Source organism: Lipophrys pholis (genome assembly GCF_963383615.2).
Source record: "Lipophrys pholis genome assembly, chromosome: 2".
Classification (NCBI taxonomy): Eukaryota; Metazoa; Chordata; class Actinopteri; order Blenniiformes; family Blenniidae; genus Lipophrys; species Lipophrys pholis.
The window spans coordinates 10,888,316-10,898,567 of NC_137636.1; the positions used below are offsets into that span (position 1 = coordinate 10,888,316).

A 10,252-nucleotide genomic window follows, 5' to 3' on the forward strand; every position below is an offset into this window, starting at 1 on the left:
TCTATAATATCAGTTGGAACTGTACTATTGTTTATTTAGCAAATGCAAACGCTTTAGGATTTTCTGCAATTTTAATTGTACGATGTGATGAGGTGGTAGTCTGCCAGGAGCAGATGTGTGTGGCAAATCATAGCGGAAATAATCAGGCTTTTAAATGCTTAGGATATGTTTGTACAATATTTGGAGTTAGAAAGAAATACTCTACTAAACAGAAATGCCCTGGCTTTCGGTGCATTTTGTGCTTGAGTTGGTTTTTGGGGACGACTTCATCACTTGTATATCTATGTTTGCATGCTAAGTATATATGAACCACACTCTGCCCATAGAAGCGTTTTCCGCGGTCACACAGCTCAAAACAAATATAGTGCCTACAATAACAGGGACGTTGACACTAATCTTTCTGCTTCAAAACCACACAAAGCCTTTAAGTTGTCAAAGAACGACACCTACAGATCATTTAGGCATCAACCAGAACATATTTCATGATGAAGAGCATTAGTATACGCGGTCAAATCTCTAGGTCAAGATGAAATAACTTCATAATTCTCACATAAGGAAATTCTGTTTTAACAGCAGCTCCACATTACATGAAAAGATAAATATAAGAAATACCTTATTCAAATAATACTAAATATGAAATATAGTAAACTATTTTGATTAATTATAAGGTTGGATTGCTATTACAGGGGACTCAACTATAAAACTACCAGGTCCCAGGAGAATCTGGACTCTGGAAGTCGCCATTGTTGTTTTTGTCCATTTACTCGCACATGTGCAGAAGGACTATTTACTTTGGCCATAGGACGCATGTGCAGTAGCAGCGTTTCAGAATAAACTGTTCTCCCACGTTTACATGGAGTTGGAGCATTTTCAAAAAGTTGCATTTTCATTGGCTCCGAGCACCGTTGTTGTGTCAACCAAACACCCAAAACACAATGAGAGGTTTTCCATTTTCACTTGGAAAACTTTCTGTAAACAGTGCGTCAAAATGTTTTTATACAGTACAATATATACATACACATGGAGCTTATTACAATAAATGAGTTCCTTCTGAAAGTGAATCTATATATGCGATCTTATTTTCAAATGTCCTATTGAAACGGTCTTCTTGCTTTACTGTAATGTTTAGTATGAACAGGCAAATCAAAATCTAGTGACAACTTGACTGTCGGGTGACTTTTCTTTCTCCAAAATGATCTTAACCGAGTGAAAAGAAAACCCAGGATAGCTACTCACAGTATATTTTTGTCTCCCTCAGCTAAAACCAGTTCCTATAAAACTGAAAAAAAAGCATCGCACTGTTAAAGATCTCATCCGTTACAATCTCTATGGGAGACATATGAAAGGGTTTTTATGGAATGATTCTTTCACCCACTTCCGTCATCACAAGGAAACTATTATCCAGGTTGTTGAGGTTCTCTATTACGCACCCCGTATCAACACACACAGGCCCATAGAAAATATGCACAGACACACATTGAGGAATTAAAAGTTTTACTGATGTTAAAGGTTGCACGTTTGTTGTTAACAAAAACTTTAGAGTAAATATACAATATTTTGACAAACCCTCAGTAAAGTGATCTGGGTTCATAACAGTTTCGTACATGGTGGATTCACAAATCGATCACAACCCACTAAATGGACGAGAATAAGCAACAAAGGAGGCCGAGATTAACCCCACCCCCCCCGGCGAATTCTCGTTAACATCGTGGTGTATTCTGTCACGGCAGGCGCTCGGCCAGCTTACATGGCGAACAGGATGAGGAACGCAACCATCAGACAGAAGAGGCCCATAGCTTCAGAAAGAGCAAATCCCAAAATGGCGTAAGAGAAGAGCTGCTGCTTCAGGGAGGGGTTTCTGTAGAGAAAGAGAGGAGCATTCGAGCCAAGGTTGAGGTAAGAATTACACTTGAATCATTTTAGATGATCATTTAAGATGTAGATGAATTGATAGTTTCCTTATGTTTTTTCCACTGTGAAATGTCTGGTTGCCTTTATGATTAATTGCAAAAACAAAGTTTGCGATCTAACGTGGTGCAGACTGATACAAATCCACAATAACTAGCCACTAGTCGTGTGGGTTTTGGGCTCTGGTTTGCCTGCCTCGCATGCTTGAAATGTCCAGCAGCTACAACACATAGTGACTGTAACAAATGACTCTCTAAAGTATTGGATGTGGTGGCATGGAAACATATGAGGTGGGGCAACACCTCAACCAGGATTCAGATCCATCGTTTTGCAGTCAGGAAGCAGGAGAGGAAATAATCAACATGGGTGTCCTTGTGATCACAAGTAATGTGTTTAATTCACCTCGCATATCCGATAATAAGACTGCCGAACACGGTTCCAATTCCGGCTCCGGATCCAGCCACTCCCACTGTGGCGGCTCCGGCGCCGATGAACTTCGCAGCGGTGTCGACGTCACGGCTCACAGCGCTGGTTTGAAATCCTCGTACTGCCAGCTGCTGCTGAGAGGCTACGCTGCTCTGTGGTGCCAGGAGTGAAGCGGTCTGAAAGCAAAAAATAAAAATAAATAAATAATTACAAAGAGACCGTCTGAAACTGGACGCAGAATGTATAACTGTATTTGTATTCACCCACATAATGGTACACTACAATAATAACTTTAACAAAAGGAACGCATACATCAATTAGCTTATTTCCAAAAGTTCACTGTATAATAACGACTTGGTTAAACTAACAATTGCAATAGTTAAACTAATCTGATCCTAATACGTGCCGCTGTTCTAGAACTAGTTGAAAATTGCTTGGCGTGTCCTGCATTTTCTCTTGAGTGGATATTGAGTCATTCAGTGTGTTTAGAAAGTGATGGGAATAGCAGAGAAGACTGTTGGACATGGGATTGCTTGAGAGTGCTCCTCCTCTTCAGGGAGCAACTGTTAAGGCATCATAAAGACATTTTCCATTGATGGCTACTCACGTCTGACTTCCTGCCATCTGACACTGCGGCTGCAGAGAGAGGTCTGTACAGAGCCCGAGATCCAGCACGGACCTGTGTACAACGCAAAAACAACAACATATTTGGTTAAGGCAGAGATGCCTTGGTATGAATTGAACTGGTGAAAACAGCAGTCACATTTTAAGTAATTATCTGAGGTAGAAAGAGTACTAACAATTTCTACAACTTCTGTCACATAGCTCGAATTGCAGTCAAACGTTTCTCAGAAGCTGCTCTGGGCTGTTGCTGCTTGGTCGGTGGAAGTTTTAACTCCCTATCTTACTGTGTCCATGTGCAGAAGTGTTCCTGAGCAAGGAGTTGAATTATACTGCTCCCAATGATGTGCGAGTGCCTTGCATGGCAGCCATCAGCACTATGTTTGTGTGTGGTAAATCAGGTGAAGACAGTGGATACCAAACGCAGTCAAATGTGCTACACAAACTCATTTATTTACTGAAAGCATAAATTACTTTTTAAAACCACATTTACTTGGATCGTCAATGGCAGACAAACATTCAGTTTGTAAGTTATGGTACTCAGAAACAAACTAAAAGTATAGGAGCGTGTCTTGTGAACAAATATAGATATAAAGCCAGAATTTTATGTCAAGAATAAGGTTGTTGTTTTTTTTTTTTATTGTCCACAAAATAGCAAATAAGTCGTTGAATATTAATTCAAATCGAGAGCACACACTGTAGTAGCTTGTGATTTTATAAGTAGCAAAGTAGATTATATAATACGTGTGCATATTAACATTGCATGGAAAAGCAAGTGTAGAATTGTAATCGGTTATTTCCACCTATGGTAACTGGGATGCTATAACTCATGTGAAAGAGCATTTCATTACACCATAGTGTTGGATTGTATCGAAGTTTTCAACTTTAGATTGGCTTCTTCTTCTCAGCTGGGTACATTTTAAGCAATGTGTTGCGGGGAGGCTTTAAAATGTCTCACAGGAGGATTGGGATTGAGTTTTTCCCCGATAAAACCAGGACGTCCTTGCAGCACGAGCTGACTTTGACTTTAGCAGAGGGGAGAAGGAGGCTGTACAGCTCAGCCCGGTTGCGGATTGCTCTGAAAACATCCCGGCTGACAGTCGACGCAAACGCAAAGTACTTTGCAGGAGGCGATTAGAGATCTTTCATTCATAGTGACTCACCAGAGAGGGCGTGGAGACGAATTTAGCACAGGCGTACATTACGAGGAGACGTCTTGGTCAGGTCAACCAAAGCAGCTGGTGTTTGCCCGAAGCCTGTAGAAAAACAAAAACGGGACACAGCAAAGTGCAGCTGATGTTAGTTCCTGCTGCAGATCGTCTGCTGGAGAATAAAAGGACAGGGTGTGCAAAGTTGGACGGACGCACAAGTAAGGTCACGATCAACGGCAAAAGCGCACAATGCTGCTAATAATCGGCAAACTGGAAAACCGAACGACCGAACGAGCGGGCGGCCGGTAAAAGCACAAAGACACGGAGCAAGAGAGAAGCGTCACGGAGTTATTTTAACGTGAGAGACAGTTTGTGACAGAGGAGGCTAGCAGATCTCACCGGTTTGGAGTAGAGGTCGAACACACGGGAGGAACGAGCATGCGCAGTGACGCGTCTGAAAGGAGCGACTTCCGGCGTCCAGCAGAAGGTGCTGCAGTCCTCCGATAGAATGAATGAGATCACCCTTTTACAAGCAAACTACTCACTGATCAGTACCCCTGCAGGACACTTTGATACTTCACAAGTGGGTATATTATCTCTTATTAAAAGTTATGACATCCATTTTATAAATGGTCTAAAACTGATGAGTGTTTTGCTCAGTATTTTACGCACCATGCCCCGTCGCCCCGTCGCCTCGTTTGTCACACATGTTCATCATATTACTGATTTCATTCATATTGATATTGATAATATGTTTACCTTTTTTGGGGACAATGTGTGTTTGGACTATTTGATAACTGCATGATGAAAAGCAATTATACTTACCTGAATTTTTTTTTATTCCTGATGTCATAGTGTTACAATCAGTGGTGCAACTTCGCTGGAAAAAAGTCACGTGTCATTGTTTTTCTGAATAGGTTCAAGCATTACATTTAAACACGCTGACAAACTAAAGGCGATTGAAACAGGAGAATACTGTACTTTCCTGGCTGGTTGTATTTATGGAAACTCAAACTCCTTAGTATGAGATGTCACTTTGTATTTCTTTCTTCTTTTTCTCTATATTTATTTTATCATTTTTTTCCTCCTTGTACTGTTCCTGTAAAACTGTTTCAGCAAATGATGTTCACCAAACGCAATTTGTTCTCTTGCCCCGTTGACAATATAAATAAAGTTTTTGAACATGTCAGAACTTTATTTTTCCATTATATAATTGACAAGTGAAATCAAATTAAACAATATGTTTTATTGTGTTTTTTCTTTAAAATTCCAAGAATCTTTTGTGAGATGTAAGTATTTGTTACAATCCAAAAAATGAATAATTTTGCACACTGTCCAAGACTATTTCACTGTGTGATGCTCCATCAATGTGTGTGCCTGTGGTCAAAACCGTTGTTTAAAAAAAAGCACTCAAAATGTCCTCTTTTTGCATTACAATCGCGTACAGTAATGTGCTCTCTAGTTTGTTTGTTTTTCAACCTTAAGGACATTAAGGAAGCATAAGACTAGGAAAATGGGAAAATTGATCCTGCTGCTGGATGGGGATTAAAAGTAACAGCATACATGTGTCTCCAAATTTTAAATGCTACTTTTTCTTTGTTTTGGTCAAGAGAAATGCTTATTCAATCACAATAAACAGGATTCTTTATGTTACCGTACATATATTTATGTTTACATTATGACCAATGCATGATGACATATTTTCTTTCATGAATTGCCTGAAGCTGTGACTCACATCTACATCAAGTGAATGTGGACATTAGTCCCTGTGAGAAGCACCGATCACCTCTATGTAAGGCTGAACCATTTTATCATTCATGCATATGAAACAGACAAACACTACATACACTTTATAGTCTGAATTATCAGTATGCTAAATTTAGGTATACATAAAGAAAAGGAGAGAGAGAGAGTTTTGCTCCATGAAGGACAAACAAACCAATGTAGGTTTGGGTGATTCTCATTCATATATGAGTCACACATAAGTGTAAGGATTTGGAAAATGTATATATTACTAACATCTGTACATAGGCTACAGTATATATCACATACTGTACCTTATGTGATATCCAGTAGACTGTAGCCTACGTGTGATATACGTGCGGTATATAGTCACATAATGCTTGGGACTAGTCACCGCCTGACCCAGAATTGTAAAAGGTTGAACTCTAATGTCACACTAAAAGCCAGAAGGGGGCAGCAGCACATCATACAACATTTTTTCAAATCCCTTCGTAAAATTATTTCTGACCATGAACCTTGTGTGATTTTCAACATTCAGAATAGTTACTGTTTCACACACAGCAATACAGCATCTGGCAACACCGTGGCAGTACAAATCGTGCAAGAAGCCACATTTTGTAAAAGAAAATCTACGCATAATGTGTTGCATTAAAGACTGGCACACGCAAAGATGAGATTGGGGAAATTCACCTTCCAAATGCAATTGGTCTACAATAGATGTTTCCAGACCCTCTACATTTTAAAATGATTTTTTTTAGATTATTGAATTAATCCAAAAAATACTGCCATCATTACCATACAGCTTTGGGTCAGTCCTTTCAGCTGAGAGGAACTGATTGCAGGGTGGTTTTGTGAATGCAGTGTGTCTGTCAGTTTTGCGGATGGAGAGCTGGGGATGAATAGTAATTGAATGCATCGTGTGTGGGTTTTTTATAGCTCTTCATATTACACATTATTTGTTATATAATGCGTGTCTGTTAAACGATGTGTTTTCTGTTTAGATATGAAAGAAAAACATGGAACACATTCGTGTAATGGCAAACCAGAGAATAAGGCACACCTTTTGCACGTTGTGAGCCGTTTTTTGTGTCTTTGTCACCTTTTTAAGATACACTTTATAGTATGTTAAACACATTGCACAGGCTTATTGCTTTGACCTGCACCTTGCAGATCACATGAACCTCAAAGGTGACCATCAGCTCCCGCAACATTTCGAGAGTCTCTCTCAATGAAACGCCTCAACATCTTGCGTCGTGCGTCGTGATGTGGATATCCCACCATGCCTAAATGTGTCTGTTGAATTATTATCAAATATTCATGACCCAGCTTTAAGTGGGCTTTCCCTCTTCAAAGATTCATCTCTGGCCGCCCCCACACAAAGAAAGCTCCATTTGGTGAGGCGGAAGGGAGATTCCTCAGCTCTTCCAGTTATACTCCCCCTCCTGTGTGATGTTACTGTTACGCACCACTATAATAAACGGAGACGTGATTCTCCGGGGCGAATCCCTGCAGACGTCACTCCAGTCCTGTATAAATACGCTCAGCAGAGACTCTGCTCAGACTCAAGCAAAGCTGTCCCTTCGATCACAACTTTTTCAAATAAGGATTACTGGATTTCCTTCGTTGGATTTATTTGCCAGCACAGAGTAAGTGTTTCTTTTTTTTCTTTTTTTAAACTGTCAGATTTCGAGATTTAGTTTTGTTTCATGTTGAGCTTCATAGCACGTGGCAATAGTATTTTCCGTAAAATTCTGTATAGATGTCTTTATTGTGACACACACCTTTGACTTCCAGTGATAAATATTTGTGTTATAAGCCTCGTCAGTCCGCTGAAATGGCTATTTCACTGTGATCGGGTCGCGTATTTACGCACAGCTCTTCTCTCCATACAGATCCTCGGTTTCAGCACAATGACTTTGAACAAAGGCGACAAATTGCGAAATATGGACAAAAGGAGAGGCAGCATGCCGTTCCCCATGAATCTGCCCAATCTGCACAGAAGGAGCATGCCCGTGGACGACCGGGACCTGCGCGTCACGATGCCACAGACGGGACAAACCGACGAGCTGTCCAACCTGCTGCGCTGCACGTCCTACTCCCCGAGCGAGCAGCACCGGGGGAGCTGCGCGTCTGACTCCTCCGACTCCGTCATCTCCACCGGCAGCGAGGCGGAATCCCAGGTGTACAAAGTGGTTCTCCTCGGGGAGCACGGAGTCGGCAAGACCAGCCTGGCGCGCGTCTTTGGAGGGGATGAAGATGCTGGTCACGACTGCGATGAAGCAGGTAAATGGTGCTGCTGAAGATGAGTCATCACGCGTACCAAGTAGACACACTCAGGCAGATGTCCATTGCCTTTAAATATAAGGCGAGATAACTGAGCCAATGGAAGGTAAATTTAGTCTGCATAACACTGAACAATGCAGAGTTACTTATATGAATATATACTATTGAAATTTAAGTTAAAAAAAATTATCTGCTACTCTGAGAAGGTATATCATTTCAGTTTTTTGATTAAATTTAATCATATAACAACCATGTTTACCTAAAATATATATTTAAACTATTTATAAACTGCTTACTCAAAAATTGTCTGAATATAAATAATATTATCTTTGGAGATTACAGATTTTGTTCATAGAAAAAGCAGGTCCTTATCACCGCACGCAAGAGTGTCCAGCATTGATTATTGCTATTTCCATCTACAGTGAGGCTCCAGCCCTCTGTAGTACAGCTAACAGAGATGCATTAAATAGAATACAGTGAAAGGGAAACACAAGTCTAGTGATAATAGATTATATTGCCTCTATTTTTCACTCTAAAATGGAAAACATCGCCATTATCAGAGTATGAAAAGGCAGTAACACATATTCACTAAAAAGGATTGCATGAGCACGAGTTTATTCTTTCTGCTGATGTGTAACAAATTTGTTTTCCCCCCAGGAAACACTTATGACAGATCTATTATGGTGGACGAAGAAGAAGCATCCATTTTGTTGTATGACATCTGGGAACAGGTGAGGATTGAATATTTTTTATGAAACGCCTGACCATTCCCATTGTTCAATAAACATGTGTCAAAAGACGAGCTTGATCATGTATGATGCTTAGCCTGGTATCTTTCTTTTCTTTCCTGAAGGATAACAGTCAGTGGCTGAAGGATCAGTGCATGAGGATGGGAGACGCCTACATCATTGTGTATTCCGTGACAGACAAGTCAAGCTTTGAGAAGGCTTCAGAGCTCCGTATTCAGCTGCGTCGGGCCAGACAGTCAGAAAACATTCCCATAATCCTCGTGGGCAACAAGAGTGACCTGGTGCGATCCAGAGAGGTGTCTGTAGATGGTAAGTTTGCAAAAATATCCATATTACTGTGCCTAATTGCATCTGCCTGTCTGGATGCAACTGTATGCAGCTGTCTGGTGGAGTGGAATTTGAAGTGTGAAGTAATTACCATGTAAATTTAAATCTTGTGACCCCTGATAATCAAATCATGAGGAGCTGTTATTTCTGAACTCTTAATTGTGGTCAGGACAAATGTTATATTTATAAATTGGATGTTTCATGATGAAATTAGGCATATTTTAAAATAGCACACTAAATTTGCCAAATTTAACAAGATTATCCAGTCTTATCACATCGAGCAAAATTTTATCAATGTATCAATGAATTGTCTTAAATGTACAACTTTCAGAGTTCTGATTTCCATTATTTCTTGTTGTTTGGATGACAGAGGGAAGTGCCTGTGCCGTGGTATTTGATTGTAAGTTCATCGAGACGTCTGCATCGCTTCACCACAACGTGCACGACTTGTTCGAGGGTATTGTCAGACAGATCCGCCTGAGGAAAGACAGCAAGGAGGAGAACGCTCGACGCATGGCCAACTGCAGGCGCAGAGAGAGCATTGGCAAGAAGGCTAAACGGTTTCTGGGCCGCATGGTCGCACGCAAGAACAAGAAAATGGCTTTCAGGCAGAAGTCAAAATCCTGCCATGACCTGACGGTTCTCTGAGGAACAGATGGGATGAAGAGACATTTTTTCCTTTGGCCTCTGAAGACCAGATGCTGTGTGTGTTTTAACACTAACCCAAAAGGACTAATAGAGCTGTACAGAAATATATTTTTGGTTTTTTTTTTAGACACCAAACTAAAGCAGATAATGGTGTGATGAATAAAAATGACATTTTTGGCATTGTAAAGTCATATCATGGTAATGATAATAATCTGCATGGGGGTTTGGAAGCATTTATTTTATTTTATTTTATTTTATTTTATTTTATTTTATTTTATTTTATTTTATTTTATTTTATTTTATTTTATTTTATTTTATTTTATTTTATTTTATTTTATTTTATTTTATTTTATTTTATTTTATTTTATTTTATTTTATTTCATTTCATTTCATTTT

General features: G+C 39.8%; 2 protein-coding genes across 3 annotated transcripts; one reads left to right on the forward strand and one right to left on the reverse strand.

Annotated features, from left to right (window-relative positions):
- Positions 1-400: 400 nt before the first annotated feature.
- LOC308106609 (ATP synthase F(0) complex subunit C3, mitochondrial-like) lies at positions 401-4,616 on the reverse strand. 2 transcript variants are annotated; one of them, XM_080458457.1, is made up of 5 exons: positions 4,506-4,616; positions 4,119-4,211; positions 2,942-3,013; positions 2,311-2,510; positions 401-1,858 (listed from the first exon to the last, which is right to left on the reverse strand). In XM_080458457.1, exons 2-5 carry the CDS (start codon positions 4,155-4,157, stop codon positions 1,744-1,746), a joined length of 426 nt encoding a protein of 141 aa, XP_080314583.1. In that variant the 5' UTR covers positions 4,158-4,211; positions 4,506-4,616; the 3' UTR covers positions 401-1,743. The 2 variants fall into 2 exon arrangements, with proteins under 2 accessions (XP_080314583.1, XP_080314584.1); XM_080458458.1 differs by having other exon boundaries at positions 974-1,858; positions 4,323-4,516.
- A 2,797-nt stretch (positions 4,617-7,413) lies between these two features.
- On the forward strand, positions 7,414-10,040 carry rrad (Ras-related associated with diabetes). Its single transcript, XM_080491385.1, has 5 exons — positions 7,414-7,495; positions 7,742-8,132; positions 8,790-8,863; positions 8,986-9,190; positions 9,579-10,040. The coding sequence occupies exons 2-5, from the start codon at positions 7,760-7,762 to the stop codon at positions 9,854-9,856; spliced, it is 930 nt and encodes a 309-aa protein (XP_080347511.1). The 5' UTR covers positions 7,414-7,495; positions 7,742-7,759; the 3' UTR covers positions 9,857-10,040.
- Positions 10,041-10,252: the final 212 nt, after the last annotated feature.

Excerpts from the sequence above, each read along its gene's own strand:
- LOC308106609 (XM_080458457.1), bottom strand. The coding sequence starts at position 4,157 with ATGTACGCCTGTGCTAAATTCGTCTCCACGCCCTCTCTG. Across the intron at positions 2,511-2,941 it reads CAGATGGCAGGAAGTCAGAC|ACCGCTTCACTCCTGGCACC; the intron begins GTGAGTAGCCAT and ends TTTTGCTTTCAG. Across the intron at positions 1,859-2,310 it reads CTTATTATCGGATATGCGAG|AAACCCCTCCCTGAAGCAGC; the intron begins GTGAATTAAACA and ends CTTTCTCTACAG.
- rrad (XM_080491385.1), top strand. The coding sequence starts at position 7,760 with ATGACTTTGAACAAAGGCGACAAATTGCGAAATATGGACAAAAGGAGA. Across the intron at positions 8,864-8,985 it reads TGTATGACATCTGGGAACAG|GATAACAGTCAGTGGCTGAA; the intron begins GTGAGGATTGAA and ends TCTTTCCTGAAG. Across the intron at positions 9,191-9,578 it reads CAGAGAGGTGTCTGTAGATG|AGGGAAGTGCCTGTGCCGTG; the intron begins GTAAGTTTGCAA and ends TTTGGATGACAG.